Source organism: Xyrauchen texanus, chromosome 20 (assembly GCF_025860055.1).
Source record: "Xyrauchen texanus isolate HMW12.3.18 chromosome 20, RBS_HiC_50CHRs, whole genome shotgun sequence".
Classification (NCBI taxonomy): Eukaryota; Metazoa; Chordata; class Actinopteri; order Cypriniformes; family Catostomidae; genus Xyrauchen; species Xyrauchen texanus.
Window position 1 is genome coordinate 21701117 of NC_068295.1, and position 19338 is coordinate 21720454.

Consider the following 19338-nt stretch of genomic DNA (forward strand, 5'->3'; position numbering starts at 1 on the left):
TGTTCAGCCATGACTTCCTGTTTCACAGGGGTATAAATATGAGGTAACACACAGGACAAATTACCTTAATCATCAAACACCATGGGCTAGACTAAAGAATATAGTTCTAATGTGCGGCAAAAGGTTGTTGAGCTTCACAAAAATGGAAGTGGCTGAAAGAAAATGGCCAAAGCATTGAAAATGCCTAGTCCCACCATCAGGGCAATAATTAAGAAGTTCCAATCAACTGGAGATCTTAAGAATCGACCTGAAAAGGACGTGTGTCTATATTGTCTCCACGCACAATGAGGAGGATGGTTCAAGTGGCCAAAGAATCTACAAGGATCATAGCTGGAGATTTGCAGAAATTAGTTGTGTCTTGGGGTCAGAAAGTAAAAAAAAAAAAAAACATATCAGACATCACCTAAATCATCAGACATCACCACAATTTGTTTGGGAGGGTTTAAAAAAAAAAAGTTTCTGCTCTTATTCAACTACAAACTTAAGTTCTTCAGTGTGCCAGACACAACTGGAATGTCAAATGTGACTGGGTTCTATGATCAGATGAAACAAAAAATTGCTTTTTAGCAGCAAACACCAGTGATGGGTTTGCCGCACACAGAGATCAAGTTACCCAATGCCCACAGTCAAATGCGGTGCTAGATTTTTAATGTTGTAGAGCGGTTTTTCTGCCAGAGGTCCTGGACATGTTGTTAGGCTACATGGCATCGCAGACTCCTATCAAATACGAATAGATATAAAATAAAGCTTCCTCTGCCTTAAGCCCTGGTTGGATCTTCCAGCTGGACAACAATTAAAAACAAACATAAAACTCAATCCAAAGATTTTGTTCACGGACTACAAAATTAAGGTTCTGCCATAGTCATCCCAGTTCCCTGATCTGATCCCCATAGAAAATTTGTGGGGTTAACTGAAGAGCAGAGTCCACCAACATGGACCTCTGAATTTGAAGGACCTGTAGAGATTCTGTATGAAGGAATGGTTTGAGATCCCTTGCCAGCTGTTCTCCAACCTCATTAAGAATTACAAGAAGACTCAGAGCTGTTAGCTTAGGCTACAAAAGTTTGCAAAAAGTATTGAATAAAAGGGTGCCAATAATGATGGCCAATGCGTTTTGCCTAAACATATTTATTTAATGAGATATTTCCCCTGTTTCAATTGTTTTACTTCAATTAAAGGTTAGACTTTTGTGATTTATTTGAATGAAATATCAAAACGATAAAAAATGCAGTTTCTTTTTCACAGACTTCTTTGCTCATATTTCCAAAGGGTGCCAATATGTTTGGCCACAACTGTATGTACATGTACCTTGTAATGTGCTCTAAAGATCAGGTTTTGTTCCAAGGAGCTCGGATCATCCTGAGCTGAGATATTGAGGTTTCTGTTAACGGCTGTATAACCAAAATTTGTTGTGTGCTATGACACAAAGATGGCCGTCGTGTTTAAACCAAGTGAAATAAAAATAAAAAACTGGTGGTTTTGCAATACCAATCACTTAAACAAATTGGAAAATTAAAATTAGTCAAGCAACCTGTGTCGGACCACTTGAGATGGACTGACCCTTTAGCCTTTGGAACTTATCACCCAAAAATAGTAATTCCGTTATTATTTACTCGCCCTTTTGTTGCTCTAAACCAGTATGACTTTCTTGAACGTTAGCCGCAGTTACCATTCACTTTTGCTGAATGAGGAAAAAGCAGCATCAGCATTCTTTATAATGTCTCCTTGATCCTCGGAAAAATATCATGCCGGTTTGGAAGGACACTGGAGTAAATAATGAAATATAATGCTGGTTTGGAATGACACTTGCGTAAATAATGACTTTGAAACTAACCCTTTAATGTTTTACCTACATGTCATGTCTTGTGACTTCTGTGGATGACCTTAAATTGTATCAGATAATTCTCTTAAACATGCAGTCCATGCAACATACAACACTAAGTCCCATGGGAAGTTAACATTTGGTTAGTCAGTCTATTATTTGACCTTGGTCACAAAACAGGTTCTTAGAGACAGTGTCTACTGTCTAGTCCTATAATCCTCTTAAGATGTAAAATGTGCCTTTTTGAATGATCTGTTGTGACCTTTTGTGCCACAATCAGGGGCTACAAAGAGTAAACGGATGGTTTCAAAGATAAGTTCATGTGTTTTTATTTCAGATAACTCAATTATGTGTTGAATTCAGCTTAAAATAAAATAGTGAAATACAGAATAAATTATGATATAAGAAATTACTTGGTTATTTAATTTGATGAAATGAGTATTATGGCTTAACAAAAGAGGCTTTATTTGGTGCTAGGGCTAAGATCTTCAACTACAGCCATCTTATTGAAATAAGCTGTTGCATGTACTTATCTGTATCTCAGGGGTGGATGTTCTCTGTAGATTGTCACCTAAAAATGTCTGTTTGCAAGTTCTTTTGCTATAGTGATTTAGCTTTTAATATTAGTATCAACAGATCACTGCACATTCACTTTTAGGTTGCGTTAACTTAGAAAGTGGTTGGATTTAACAATTTTTATCATACAGTATGTTGCGACATGGTATATAATTTTTTTTTTTTTTATCAGAAATGTTTGTTTGGAAATATGCTGTTTCAGTTGTGTTTTCTTTGTGTTCCTCACAGGTATGGACTCAAGCCAGATGACCAGATTTTAGCAGAGGACAAACACAAGGAAATGTAAGAGTTTTCATTTATGCAATACAGTTACAATGCATATGTTGCTAGGCATTACACCGTTTGCCTAATATGTTGACCGTTAAAATGGACCTATTAAAGGTCTTCATATGATGCGCCAATGGATCACCATTACTTTTTCACATTGGGATGTGGAATCTTACCTACATCACTTTATAGCACAATTTTTTAATGTGTATGTGCCAGCAGAGGAAAAATATCATCAACTTTTGAGGATATGAGATTTCCACAGAAGAAAAGTACTTGTATAATGTGTGACAACAGCACCATTGCCCTTTTGTGTTTTGGTGTTAATGCATGTTGATTTATCATCTGACCTGAATGAAGGTCTTTTCTTTGGACCTCTTTATCATTAAAGGATGTTTAAAGAATTCGCAGGATCTTGACAACTCAGCATCATGTTCATGCAGCTGGATTTCCCTTGATCTAATCATGTGTTAAAACTGTTATGTGAGCTGCTCCCAAGTTTATTAGGCATTTGCTCTCGGCAGTGCATCCTATTATGGTTAGACCCTCAGAGATACAAATGTGGATGCTGCACACTGGTGGTGGTTGAGGAGATTCCCCCTATACTGTGTTGAGAGCTTTAAGTGTCTAGAAAAGCGCTATATAAATGTAAGGGGTTTATTATTATGTAGTGCATGTAATTACATACATTGTAATTACATTGTAAGTTGGATTTATTTAAGTTGTTTACCTTCAGTGTGATTTGTTTTCAGAACTTTTATTGTTACTAAAAGCATACTCCTCCTCAGTCTGCTTGGTTTTAGAAGTCTTTATCGTCTGGTCAAAGGGCACCAGAAGGATACTGAAAGGGTCAAAGTTTGAGAGGTCTCAATGGGGCTATGCTGTTGCAAAAGTAGAGCAGGAACATATTTCAACCAATCACAGACATGGAATCGTGCAACCTCCCCATACAATGAGAATGAAACAAGATGAGATTTTTAAAATGTCTAGATTTGGATTTAAAGGGGTAGTTCACCCAAAAATAAAAATCTTAATTTACTCACCCTCCTGTTGATCCAAATTTTTATGACTTATTTTTTCTGTGGAACACAAATAGAGATGTTTTGGTGGAGCTTTACAGCACAACTGTAAGTGTTTTTTGAATTGAAAAAGTTTTCAGCACTTCTCCTTTTGTGTTCCACAGAATAAAGTTATAGGGGTTTTGGAGCAACATGAGGGTGAGTAAATGATGACTGATTTACATTTTTGGGTTAACTGTTCTTTTAAAACAGAATAATGAGAACTGCAGAGTAGCAGAATTAATTCAATTTCCAGTAAAAAAAAAAAAAGTTACTCTAGTAGCACTGTAATAAGTGCATGCCATTTTTCTATGTATCTCCAAGTTTATTTACACCACTTATTTAGAATGTGTGTCCATAGCAACAGCATATTACCTGGATCTTTAACAAAAATCATCACATGGCAACATGCTTATATTTGCTTTTTCTATTTTATCCTAAACACTAATCATTCCACAGTAATTCATGGTCTAGATCAGATGGCCGTGTTTGTGTAACAAGTTCTCAGAAATTCTTTCCAAAGGTTGTAGGGTTGTTTTTGTTCTTTTTCATAGATTAGATTGTGTCTTAAGTCGAGATGGAATCGAAAGGGATGGATCAGACAGACACTATTGGTTTACTCAGCTGTGCTGTACTCTTCCCCTCTCTCTGTGCCATTGCCCCTGATCAGACCTCAAAAGTGTATCACTTCAGCATGCCTAATCTAAAACATATGCTCATGAGAGGGGGTTATTTATCATGCTTGAAACAATACAGCATATTGTCTGTAAATCATTTGGCTATTATTTCCTGGCTTATTTAAATGGATGCCTGACAGACAGTTCTAAAGGTTGTACCATCTTCTGCGGGCCAGTAACTTGAAACCACAGCTAAATGTTTTACTTGGTCATGAAATATTTTCTCTAAAGATCAGCTCCAGGCTGATGTGTGAACTATAGTCAATGCTGCTTTGCTGTTGTTTTGGAGGCTTCATCTAGATTGTTTAAGATGATTCTAGTGAGAACTAAAACTCTCCTCACATTATATCTTCAGCTTAAATCTCATTGGTCCTGTAAGTAGAAATGAGTGTGGCTTACCTTTTGAGAGAAAGCAAAAGGAAGGACCACCCTACACTCCGCTGTGTTCAAAGAATTCAGATGCTTTAAAATGCTCCAAGCCAGCTAAAAAAGACAGGGCTTGTAATTAGTGGTTGACCGATGTATAGCTAAGGCCGATAAATCAGACAATATTCCGAATTTTTTAATTATTGGCATCAGCTGATCCATTTTTCCCTTTGGCCGAATTGTTTTTTGAGGGTGCTGAGAATCTCCTGCTTGCACGTGAAGCGACTGAGACATGTAAACAACCAGTCATGGTACGTTTTGTTGTTGCCATTGTGTTACTAAAATAATAGACCGGTGTGCAATGCAATGTCATTTAAACGGTCCGCATATCAGAGCCTTTGCATGGTAGTCGCGTTTGAGATCATATTGGTAAAGCGCTTGCCTGTGTCATTCTCCCTCTCTCCTCAACAGTTCCCTGTAACATTTAACTGTCTTGTCTAATGATTAAATGGAAAAAAATCAATAAAACTAATATCATCACCGTTTGTATATGCTTATATCGTTTAAACCGATGTAATAAACCAACACACAACTCGCACAACTTCAGAAGATCCAGCATCCTGTTACTTTTCTAATGATAAAAGGCAAATATCAATAAAACTTCTATTATATACCATCTGCAAATATGCAGATATCTAGTTTCTAAAGTTGTAATTCACGAACCTCACAAAAATCCAGCGTTTTCTTCCCATCGAGTGCTCATCTAATATCTTCCTGTGTATTCCATCAGCGGAATCATTCCAGTGTTTGTATTCCATCAGCGGAATCAAAAACTTCAGGATCAAAAGTTCCTCCGATTCACAAATCATGACTGTCACTCCTGGATCAGCACGAACGTGTTAGTGCAACTTCAAAAGTAAAAGTGCTTTGTGTGTGCTCTGAGCAAATGTCTTATTCACTATGCATGAATAATTCACTATGTATGTGCAATTGGTTTGATTTGAGTGTATTGCAGTATTTTAAATACTCTTCCACAGTTAGATCATGGTGCAATGTCTTTCTCATGTTCTCCATGAAAATTTCCTTTTTCTTTTTTTTTTTGTTTGTCCTGTCACAATGCAATAAATATATTTATGACTGATTCAAGTTGAAATTGTGCGCTTTGTTCCCCTGTGCACTTCTATGAATCCTCCCCATCAATATTGAAGAGCTCTTCCCCCTTTTTGAATATGCTAAATTAACTTTAGCAACCTTCGATCCTACGATCATGTTGCAGAAAGAATCTTCATTGGCCTGTACATTTTTGTTTTTACTTGTCAGAGTTTTGACGACAATGTAACTAAAAAAATATATTAAGCAAACTGAGAGAGGGGGGCCTCTTCATATTCACGCAATATAGTATATTGTAATTTTTATTTTAGATTTTGCTTCAATTTTAATCACATTTGAGCTTTTTAAAAATGTTAAAATTTCACATTCTATCAGTTTATATGATGTCATGAAATTGCATTTTTAATGATACAAGCTGTTGTCACTGTTTGAAATTTCATACATATTTTTAACAAAAGAATTCACAAGGTAGGAACCTAATAATGAAAATTAGGGGTCACAATTGTGAAATTTGGCTGACAATTAATTGTCAAACAAATAATTGCGATTTATGACGATTAATTGCTTGTTTTAGGGATATGACGATTAGTTGTCTGTTTTAGGTTTTTCACGAATATGACAAATAATTACCTTACAAACTCACTATGTGTGCTTCATGCACATTACAAGGTCATTTATATACAAATTTAGCTTGGGTCATAAAATAAAATAAGGGTATGATTTCCTTTTAAGGCTTCAAAAACATATGAATGACAGTCAAATATAAAAGTTTTTAAAATATAAAATAATATTTTAATTATCAAAAATATGTTTAAATACCTAAAATAGCTCTCTTATTTGTTCGATTTACTTTTGATCCATTGGACTTTTTCAATGTTTTGTTTGCTTTTTGTAACTCAGCCAAACTGTTTAGCTATTATATATTATAATTATTATATTATGCAATTGTAAAATATTTCTGCCTTATTCTTCACTTTCACACATTATTTTAAGGCTCTCTGATTAACTCACAAGCCCTTATTTCTCATGAAGGAAGACTTTGAGATTCTGTTTCTTGCATTTTATCATCTCCACAGAAACGAGAGCAGGGCATCTCCTGTGTCTCACTGCGTTTTATTAACACTGCATGAATAAACCCACAATGACCACGAGCATTTGCCATTACATTGCCGTTATGTGAAACTGGAGCGCTTTGGGTTCACAAAATGAATACGTTTATACCTTCTTTATATTTTTGCGAGAGTTTGGTGCAAGCCTCTGTAGACTGTGTGCACATCAGAGCGCTTGAAGTGGTTCATCTTCACACACTCAAGAGAGCTGCTCTTGTGACCTCTGCGGTGCAGTTCCCTGAGCTGCTCAAAGTTCAACTGAATGAGACACAAGTGCTTTTTCCTTCGTGCTCATTAGACAGCATGCAGGAAAAGACGAGGTTGAATCCAGCTTATAATCAACTGCTTTTTATTCAGTAAAAGGACCTTAGTGCTTCGACACTACACAACTACCACTGGCGAGTGAAATGTTATGATGTTTTTTTTGGTCGCATTGTGCAAAATGTACTCTCATATGCAAGTGATTTACTCGCAATGTAGAGGGCTGTTTAGTTTACTTCGGAGCCTTGATGAATGTGATTTTAAGGAGATTTTAAACAGCCTGTGCTCTTCAGAGAACTCTTCCATTGTCTTTACCATAGATTTGGCATAATATAAAGGCATGCAGCCAACCAGCAACAGGTGTAGAGGCTAGACATGCTCTTCATTAATCACAATACTTGATTAACCTTCTATATATGATTCGGCTGTCCATTTAAACCACGTTCAACCTGATCTTTTGCCCTTTTATCCTTTTTTTTAATTGTATTTTTTTTTTACTTCTGATAAACCCATTTCATACCTATGATAAGAAATAATGTCATTTTTGTTTACTCTTGTGGTAGAATATGTAATTGTAGTATATAGAAGGTACATCATTTCTGCTTTTGATTCTCCTGCTTTGCATTTCAGGGCCTGGAATTTGGCACGAGATTGCAAGAATAGAGTGCAACAGTCTGATTTGGGAAGTAAAAATCCCATTAATTTTTCCATAATTAATTTTCAATGATGGCTTATAAACCATAAACCTTTAAAGACCTTATCTACCTTGAGCTCAGAGGTTGTTCATCAATGTCATATGCTTCCGTTGAAGACATAGTCTTTTTTATTTCAACTTCAATGTTTAAAAATCGTGTTGGTAGTGGAATTCATGGTAAACAACTAAATTACCCATGGTCCAGCAGAGAGCTTAATCAATCAGAGAACCGCGGCCAACCAAGACTGCAAAACGTGCCTCGTAACGACTGACCACTCCCACGATGCACTGTGGATGACGTAATTGAGACGTGCCTCTTCAACTTTAAACTACATGTCTATTTGTACATATCAGAATATTTTGTAATAAACATAATAAATATTGTTTATATCAACAACCTAAAGTTAATAGTTTTGTATATACTAGTGTTGTCACGATACTAGAATTTCTAACTTCGATACGATACCTTGAAAAATATCGATATTCGATACCATTTTCGATACCACAGAGAAAAAAACTGCCACAATATTAAGAGGGTAGAACTGTCTAGAACATGACAATGAGGTATATTTTACATGAACAAAATGTCCTGAGGTATTGCACTTGTTCAGAAGCCTCTCAGATTGCCATACATTCAAAAAACAATAAAGTGCAATTAAATAAAGTGCAATCTTTTGTATTTCCAAGTCAAATCAAATCCAATCTCAATGTCAACAAAAGATACTTAAACGTCAAGGGGGGGTTGGGGTTGACTAGCTTTCATAAGGTCTCTCGCTCTCTCCCTCTCTGCCGTGCACGCGCTATGTATGTTGTGTGCGCGCTATCTATGTTATGCGTGCAGTATGTTCTGTCTCGCATGTGCGCTATAGATTCCGGGAGATTTGAACTAAATTGCGGGCATCAGGGAGAAGCTATCAATATGCGGGAGACTCCCGGAACTTCCGGGAGACTTGGGATGTCTGGCTTCATATCAAAAATATTTCCAGATAGCACTCCTGCTGTGTTCTTTATCAAACAAAACTGGTCGCGGGGGCGCCGCATGCACTCGCCATCTTTACATTCACTTCACTTTTGCTATTTAACCAGAGCGAATGAGAGGAGTGCGAGTGTGTGTGGTGTTTGTCAACGCGCCTTTGGAGAGAAGTGAAAGTGACAGCTCGGCTAGTATCGATACTTAGGGAAATTAGTATTGGTAACGTTCAGATATTTCAGTATCGATATTTATCGAAATATCGATATTTTTGACAACACTAGTATATACCCATTGTTTTTTTAATTCAATGACATCACTCACAATGCTTCATGGGATTGTAGTCTGTGCCCTCATGAAAGTCTTGTACCTTTTTGTCTTTTTTTTTTCCTGATTTTCAAATATTTTTTGGCCTCAAAGCAAAGTTTGTGATGTTGTGATTTACCTCGGAGCTGGTTGGTTTGGATCATGGCTTACAACTCTTATGAAGGATTTTATGAAAAGTCTAAGGGAAACGTTAAAGGGGAAAAATACTTCCGGAGCCCAGATGGCTGAAAAAGTGGGTTGGCACAGTTGCATTTTATTGCTCTTACTGTTGTAAGATTGTATATGCAGAAGAATTCCAGCAACCTGATTTGGATCTAGGAAAAACCCAGCCTTTCAGTTTGGAATGTTTCCATGTCATAAATCAAACGGCCCAGGCTTCCCCATTGGTCAGAAAGGCCCCTCCGCAGCCTGACCTCCTGATCTTCCACACAGAGTTAAAACAGTCTTTTCTGTGTAAGGTTACAAGGACCATCTGATTTGCACAACTCGAAGACATTTCATCTTAATCTAGCCTTGCTAGATAATGCTGAAAATCGCTTTGAACTGTGGTAATGTTTGTACCTGACAAATTAATGATTATAGACTGATGATTATAGACTGATGGACCTCTTTAAAATGTGTCTAATTGATAAATATAATCTTTAATTTTGTATGATAGGTACCATTCTTAATAGAATGAGATGAATAAGGCTTAACTTGATAAAATGCAATATGTAAAACCAATATGATTTTGTAACCAGGAATTTTCATTACCTACACGTATAACTTCAATGAAACAATTTCAGGTTTAATATGTAAGCATTTGTTTGGGTACATGGAGAAAGCTGTTGAAAATGAATATCATGTCTCTTGTACCATTTAAAGATATATATATATATATATATATATATATATATATATATATATATATATATATATATATATATATATATATATATATATATATATATATATATATATGTTCATAATTAAATATGCACTATGTATAGTGAGAATCTCTAACAAAGACTTATAAATCAGCTGTCAGAAAGGACAGCCCAGTCGACCATATGAATCTGAAAAGTCACTTCTGATTGGCGCAGGACACCTTTGGGGATGTGGCCAATTTCAGTTCAAATAGTTCCAAACAGGAATAACACTGTCTCTTCACTATTCTCTTCTTCCTCTCTTGCCTCTTCATCCTCTTGTCTCTTTGGCTCTACTCTCTTCTGCCTGCACGTGCCACGTGAGGTCCGAGGAAGCTCGGGACTCAACGTCCCGAGAAAGCTCATCACTCTCTACGACTCGCTTCAATGCTAACCCCATAATTCATACAGACAATAAACTTTGATCATACAGAGATCAAAACTTCGACAGAATGAACATTCAAAAAAAAGTTTTTTGACTGTGGTGCAAACCGGTATGTGGATGATGCAGTCAACATGGGAATGCATCATATCCTGCAACATCTGGACAGACCAGGGACATAAGCGAGGATCTTTTTTGTGGACTTCAGTTCAGCTTTCAACACCATCATCCCAGCTATTCTCCAGACTAAATTACACCAACTCTCTTTTCCCACATCTATCTGTCAGTAGATCACCAGCTTTCTGACGGACAGAGAGCAGCTAGTTATACAGGGCAAATTCACTTCCAGCACATGTACAATCAGCACTGGTGCCCCCCACGGATGTGTGCTTTCCCCACTAATCTTCTCCCTGTGTACAAGTGACTGCACCGCCAAGGACCCCGCTGTCAAGCTCCTGAAGTTTGCAGATGACACTACTGGCATCGGCCTCATCCAATATGACAATGAGCCTGTATACAGAAGGGAGGTTGAATGACTGACTCACTAGTGTAGTCAAAACATCCTGGAGCTGAAGATGCTCAAAACAGTGGAGATGATTGTGAACTTTAAGAGGAACACCCCAACATTGATCCCCTTCACCATTCTAAACGGCACTGTGGCAGCAGTGGAGTGTGTGTGTGTGTGTGTGTGTGTGTGTGTGTGTATAGATATATAAATATTAGTCCTGTTGTGTATTTCTATGTACTTTTTGTACTTTATTTTCTACTCTTTATTGTTATTCTATTTAATAATAAAAAAAAAAGTCTTGTTGCTGTATTGTTTGTGCACTGGAAGCTCCTGTCACAAAGACAAATTCCTTGTATGTGTAAGCGTACTTGGCAATAGAGCTGATTCTGATGTCTGTGTGGCCGCTTTAATATGCTTCCTGTATAATGCGAAATATGGGATGTTTGCTGGGTGGGGAGTGACCCCTCCCCTTCAACTGTTTTGCTGTTTAAATACATTTCAGCCAAAATATGGGACAACCTGGCGACAACCTTTCGTGAGCAATTATGTATTTCTTTGGTAAGTAACAGCGTAATAAGCATGACCCGAGTCTTGATCATGGTTTATTTTAAGTAGTGCTCACTTTACAATTCCTTATCAAACAAACAGACAATTATAATGGTATTATAAAAAAAAATGGTTATTTGCCTACATTACCGTCATGCCGATATACTTGGCACAGCTCTCTCTTTCAATTGAAGTTTCTTTCAGAGTTGAATTGCCTCAGCTGCTTGCACTTTATGAGTTCACCGCGACAATTGTGTATGTTGTAGAGACTGGGATATTCAAATGAACACCACATTCCTAAATTCCATTCCCTTCCTGTTATACCATACAACACTGCCATCTTGTGACAGACACCTTTTCTTCATAAAATTGTTTGTTTCCTAAAGTAGTTTTACCATAGTTTTTTTTTTTTATTGTAATGAGGCATTGTTCATTTTAGATTCACTTAGCATCTAAGTTTTACCCGTGTAGTCCCAAATGTATTGAAACGTAATATATATAGCTCTGCAAATTGTTCTTATGTCATTGTAATTGAAGTATTGCCATTTTAAGAGTTGGCTTATGTGCCTGTATTAAATGTGAGCAGCTGCCTCTGGTCTTGTAGCGGTTGTGTGCTTCGAATAGCTTCTGCTTATTTTAACAGACAGCATGTGTAATACCTCTGGCAGACAGCAGATGGAAGCATATGCTCATGGTATTTTAACAGTTTTAAACAGCAGAATGCTTTGCATTCTTTTCAGATTTTTGGTTATTTTGTTTAGGCAGGGAACAGACTTTGTTTAGTTGCTTCCAGACTGAAAGGTCGTTATTATTTTTTTACATGATGATTTTGTATATACTGAACAATTTAATTAATTATGATGTAAATAATCTCATCTCGTTTTAGGAAGCATATACTAAACTATTATTGAAGACACTGCTCTCATGCTAGACTATTAGTTCATAAGGACCAAGGCAATTGTAGAGTGTACACAATCTGTGATCTGTTTCCTTTTGTTCTGTAGATTTTCCTAATGCGGTGTAGCCCGTGGGTAATCTACCCCAACCCCCACTACCCTGAGAGGGAGAAAAACAGCCTGACTGTTTCCTGTGTCTCAGATGGAGCTCATTTTGATGAGTGTGCTGTTTTTATTTGAGAGAAGGCAGCAAAAAGAGTTGTTGCACACTGAAAGCTAAATTGCAGGTGTGTAGAGGATTGAAAAAAAATTATTATATTTTGAGGGGACAAACCTTTTGTAAATTGTGCACACTTGCAATTTGGACATTCATTCAGCAATGTTTAGGGCAAAGAGCTTTGTCAACATTAAAGGGGGAAAATAGATTGGCAGGGATGCTTAGCTCTTTGAGTTAGACAAGGCAGGTGCAATTAATTATCGGCACTGCGTTCATGACTATTTAATTTGAGAGCCATGCGCTTGGGGGTGGTAATACTGTTGAACCAGGGTCCAAAATTAACACTCACCAAGTTGCAAAATATGAGTACAAATTTGCATTTGCTAGTAAATAAAACAGAATTACTTGCCTGTTGACTTAAATTGCAACATAATACATGGCCTGAAATAAAATTGAGAATGATAGTTTGACCCTGGTGCAAGTGACTTGTGCTTTTCAAATGAAAGACATACAAGCCATTATGATTCTCATGTCTTCTAACAACTTTAACTCAGTTGAAATTTTACCATCAGAGGTTTTTCTAGTATGCCTATAGTTTACTTTTTTTCTCTCCCAGATGAAATATTTATTGTATTAAGCCGAAACAAATATGGAACAAGATCAGTCACATTTTTGATACTGCTGCAGTTTCACTGAGAATATTGTATATTATATACAGTTACCGTAGCCTTTCTGTCAGCTCCAACCAGTCTGGCCATTCTCTGTTGACTCTCTCATCAATAAGGCGTTTCCGTCTGCAGAACTGCCACTCACTGGATGTTTTTTTTTTTTTGGCACCATTCCTAGTAAACTTGAGACTGTTGTGTGTAAAAATCCCTGGAGATCATCAGTTACAGAAATACTCGAACCAGCCCATCTGGCACCAACAATAATGCCATGATTGAAATCACTGAGATCAAATTTTTTTTCCCATTCTGATGGTTGATGTGAACATTAACTGAAGCTTCTGACCATATCTGCATGATTTTATGCATTGTGCTGCTGCCATACTATTGGCTGATTAGATAATCGCATGGATATGTAGATGTACAGGTGTTCCTAGTAAAGTGCCCAGTATTTAGAATGTATATGTGTATTTATATGATGCTGTGATTGAAACAAAGACTTGGGCAGAAATGTTTTTTTTTTTCCAGTTAAAATAAAGCAGAATACAGATTTTTGGCTGTTTAAAATATTTATGTACATTTCCTTGTTTCACCAAACTTTGGAAATGTTTGGCCCTGTGTTCACCTAAATCAGCCACAAATTTACACTGCATGTCCCTGTTAGGTTATCCTTTTGTGAGCTGTCCTTGCTTTGCCTTCCCACTGGCAGACATGCCCCAGTGATCTTCCAGCCTTGGCTGCCTTGTGGAAGTGTGTATAGAGTGCCACACCTACGAATTATGTTCCAGAGGTCAGCTCGGTGACCTTAATCTGACCTTTGATATGAAATGGGATTAAAACTAGAGATGGAGAGAGAAAAATGGGGCAGACAGATAGTGATGGGAGAGCACAGGTGGCTTGTCGACAGGGGCCTCCTGTCCAGTCCAGAATCTCGTCACTAACTCGTCCTGCTCAGGATCAGTGGTCCCTGGTGGCTCCTACTCTAGCGCTGGCTCCTGCCTGATTCATTTCCCATCAGCCTACTTTCACTGCCAGGCCTCCTCCCCTCCTAAGTGATTTCCCCTAATGGCTCAATGTCCGAGCACTAACCTCTTACTGTGCATCCACTTTGCCCAGTCTCTGCTCGGTGAAAGGTCCATCTTCAGAAGAGAGAGTTGGAGAATCCTGTCTCAGTCTTCATCATCATTCAAGCCCTGCTGTACATTATGACTGCTTGGATTTATGTGCTGTGAATTATGGCAGCAGAATCCCAGCTGCCAGGAAAGCTCCAGACTGTACACTGCAGCCCCAGCGTAGAAATGCAACATTGGCTTTTATGGCCACTATGGGACTTTCCATTGGTCTTTGCCCTCTCAGATGGGGACATAGATCTCTTTCTACTGAGTTACATTTGGAGATGTTCACACAAATGTGTCCTTGCGTTCAAAAACCCCTAGACAGAGTGCAATGGAATGGAACCAAACACAGGTGTCACAATGTTTTTAACTTCACACGGTATATTAACATGGTCCTCATAGCATGAGGCAATGAAAAATACAATTGCAAGACCAGTCTCAACTGTCAGACACCTCAGTCTTCACATGTTTACATGGAAAAAAAAAAGTTGCAAGTGGACACAAGAACGTCTCGTGTGTACGACCTCTTGGATCCAATAATGCAAAACACATTCTTGTGTTAAAAAAACAGCTGGATGAAGCGCAGCAGAATACAAGGCTCTCTTGACGCATTTTTAAAGTTGCATTTTTTTTTACTTAGAGTTTTAAACACAACGCAGATTTCGCAAGACACAAAAACTGCAACACGCATCACAGCGTAGATATAGATGCCTGCAATAGATTATGGCCCATCTAAGGGGCTGTTCACAAATGTGTTCTTGCACTAAAATAGTTAAACCGTGCCACAACTACAGCAAAACACTGGTATCTCAGAACACAGTTTGAACAGTTGAAGTTCATTTTAACTTGACAGCGTGTAAAAAAAAAAAAGAAAGAAAAGGAAGCGCTTCTGCGCAGATTCTAAAAAAAAAAAAAAAAACACGCCACGAGCATTGGTCCAAGACATCCATCTTGCACGTTTACAAAGAAAAACTATTAAAGGAGACTCAAAACTGCATTTGGTGTGAACCGCCTCTAACGCAAGTTTGCATATAAAAAGTATTTAAAAACTAAGACAAAAGACTGATACAAGAACACTTCCTGTGTGAACGGCCCCTTAGGCAGGTTGTAGCCTAGTGTTAAGCCCTGGTCACACTACACACTTCGTGCTTCATTCAGTCCCATTCAAATGCATCCTGACGCAAGCTCATGCAAAAACTTTGTAGTCCGCTGTGGAGGAATGTTCAAGTTTGGTAAACGGTTATCTTCAAAACTGGATGTTGAGAGGACGTGTGACCAATAGAAGATCGAAACGACACACGCTGACCTCTTGACTCTATACAAAGAATACATATTTGTGGCACGTTTTTATTGTTGCAGGAAAATTAGGAAATTTTTAGCCTTTTGAATATTATATCATTTTCAATTTGTGACTTATTTATTGAAACCAAAAGACTTTGCGCCTGACACCACATCCTAGTCTGCTGTGGTATATAATAATATTGCATTCTAAAAGTCTAGTATGACCGCAACTTTACAGGGAATAAGGTAGACTCCATTGATTCAGGTTTAGCTAGTCCCTTGTGTTTTTAATTCTGTTTGTTCTGTAGTTAAAGCTGTATTGTTTCTAATTGCTAATCTCATGGAGCCCGGCCAGGGCGTCTGTTTCAGTAAATGCTGGCCTGATGTTGGTGGGCTGGTCCCACTCCATGCTCTCCTTACTAGCATGCATGTCTGCCGGGTTTACGATGGCGTTTGGATGCCATTCCTCTTTACTCCTGTTTAAATGTTTTGGTTCTGAGCTTTTGGGTTTTGAGCTGCCACAAACTCCAGCTTTGACTTAAATCATCTTGAATCACTCAATAAAACTGACCTCAGACCTGCTGTGCTGTGCTTAGTGTCTCTGTAACACCTCGTTACAAACAAAGCTGGAGGATTATGAGCACACAGTTGCCCCTTAGTTCCTGGCCTTGATGTGAGAAAGCGTACAGTGCGTCTTCCAGCAGGTGGAGCAATAAATCGCAGCTCTGCTGACCATCAGCCAACTATCATGGAAAATATTCTGGGTGTGTAACGAAGTATTATTGGGTGTGTTGTAGAAGAATAAGTTTTTCCTAATGCAGCTCTGTTAAGTGATTCTTTCAATCTATAGGTTGTTTTCAACAGTATCACGAAGACTGCCATCTACCTAAGGATTTGGAGATAAATGATTGCGTGTAATATTTGTCTGAATTATAATTTTTTTAATTGCTGACTTATGCTCTTGTTTTTGTTTTCTTTGGCTTGTTCAGAATGGAACACTTACTGAATGATATTTTGCAGTGTATGTACTGCTTACTGTTTTATTCATACTATTAAGTATGCTAGATTGCAATTTACTCTGCAACAATTACACTGCATATTTTGGAAAATGTAGTAGGGGTATTCCATGCCTTAGAAATTGTGCATACTATTCACAGTATACGTACTATATACTACTATAATGGTATAGTGTAATAGCATGGTGTTCTGAACATAATTGTTAATTTAAATGGTTCACGTGACCTATTTTTTTTTTTTTTATAATACAAAATAAGTCTCTATGTTTGTACCAGGGGAAACCATTGCAGATTCAGCATTAGTTTTACCCCAGCAGTTTAAAGTATTGTAACCTAACTTGTAACCTAATTTAAACAGTTAGGCCATGTGTTGGGCCATGTGTAATTACCCTCATTTATCTCTGACTGATTCAAAGCCAAAAGTTTTTTAAATGAGCATACTTTTACAGAAGCAAGATCCTACAGATATTAGCACCCTAGCACCCCACCACCCCCTTTTTATCTTGATTACTGAAGAAATCCTCCACTTGTGTGCTCATAGATGGCTCACATTAGGCAGTGTGGTGTTCACTGCGTTGATATGAATTATTGAAATGGAACATCGTAGCTTGACAGATCATCCCATGTGTCTCCCTTAGGAGATCAGCCAAAGGCAATCTCTTCATGTGCAGGTTTGTAGAGGAGAGTTCTATCTTATGCCATCTGTCTGCTTTCAAACTCTAATTTCACATGTCTCTGTCCGCCTCTCTCTGTCTAATTGAATTCTAGACTGTCACCACAGATACATCCTCTCAGGGTAGATGAAGGGTACATGTCCTGACTGAGTGCCGTGTGTGAGGGGTCATTCAAACATTCACTCAGTCAGAATAGTGAGGGGTGGTGCTCTCTGACCTGAAGAGGATCTGACAGCAGAAATCTTGCCTTCAGGGCGACATGGGAGTTAACCCTTTAGTTCACCCAAAAATAAAAATTCTGTAATTTACTCCCCCTCATGACTTTGTTCTCTGGAACTGTAGAAGTTAAATATAGAATAACCGTTAAGCTTTTTTCCATAAAATGAAAGCTTTGTCTGGTTTCAGAAGACTTGTAATATAGTTAACAAGTCTTTTAATAACAAGTCTTAACAGTCCTGTTATGTTTGAGTCTTTTTTGACTCATTAGTTAAAAGCAGTGAAAAACCAATTAACCTTAATCCTGTATTTGGGTCAAATTGCCTTTTTAGGAGTTTCAACAGATAAGTAAAAAATTTTTTTTAATATCTTGATACTGGTATTAGAAACGGGTCCGATACCACACGTTCATGTACTTGTACTCGTGCTCATATAAATGCTCAGATACCAAAATAAAAGTGACCTTCTGATGTAAGAATGTCATTAAGTAAACATTCAGCATGCTAATTAGACGTTATGTCCTAGTGAGATTTTGAACCACAAAAATGGCGATTTTTAATGAGAAAAATATAGTTTGCATGTGGATGTCATTTTGCAACTGAGGAACTAGGCTATAGTTCCTCTGAGCCGTTTTAAAGACACAAAGTGCTCCTATCATTTCGAGCTCCTTGATTCATACACCGAAAAACACCATCATAAACATTGCACACTCTGTTTGTAGAAAATGACAGGGAGAGGAGTGCTAATTAATTTGTTGCGCGAGGCACATACAAACTACACATTTATTTAATGAAATAGCAGCCTTTTAAGCAGTTTAATTTTTATAAAAATAATAATACAATATTTTGTTGGACATTAATTCTTATATTTTCATTTGTTTAAAAGTTTTCATGATTTCATTTATTAAAACATAATTTTGATTATAACATTGAAATAAAATATTGATGTGGAATTAAAAAATTTTTTTTAATTAAAAACGGGTAACAGACTCCGTAATGGGAAGTACCAAAAAGTATAGGTACTTTTTCTCAAAGAAATGGTATCCGATGCCCCTAGTTTTTGGTGGTTACATTGCTGAGTGACTTCTAGAGTATTACTAAAAGGTTGTTAGATGGTTACTTAATATCCCACTTTAAAAGAAGGGACCCTTTTAATATTATTTTAATGCAGATTTAAAAAAAAAAAATTTTTAAGAAACAAAAATCTGTTGGAATGTACACCAGGATTCTCTATTTGTCTCAAACACATAGCCTACAATGTGTAAGTATTCCAATTATCAGCTGTATTCGATCAAAATGAAGAGTTTCCTGTATGTCTGCTGTAAAAGAGTACCACTACTGACATGTTGGTGGCACTCTTTTCAGAATACTATAGAAGTTTGTATTCAGTGTAAAAAAAAAAAAAAATTTGATAATCAAAAGTCAATCTAGTGGCTTCCATTGGGTTCTAACAGGACTAGTTTTTGATGTTTAATGTTGCTTTTTTGTTTGGTGGAAAGGAAGGCCCTGGTAACCATTCATGTTTATTGTTTGGAAGAGTGCAGCTCAGACATTCTGCTATACTTTAGTGTCAGACAAAAGTTGTACAGGTTTGAAACGGCATGACGGTGACAATGTTGGAATGTTCATTTTGTCTGAACCATTCCTTTACGTTTCTGTAAGCTATATGAACACACAGAAA

The 19338-nt window shown here is 37.3% G+C and overlaps 1 protein-coding gene across 2 annotated transcripts in view; it reads left to right on the plus strand.

Annotated features, from left to right (window-relative positions):
- LOC127661108 (adenosine kinase-like) overlaps nucleotides 1-19338 on the plus strand; it is a 240188-nt gene that overhangs the window by 10742 nt on the left and 210108 nt on the right. For both annotated transcript variants that reach the window (XM_052151681.1, XM_052151682.1), the window contains exon 3: nucleotides 2627-2680. In XM_052151681.1, the coding sequence (XP_052007641.1) occupies nucleotides 2627-2680 (54 nt within the window). The remainder of the gene's footprint in view (nucleotides 1-2626; nucleotides 2681-19338) is intronic.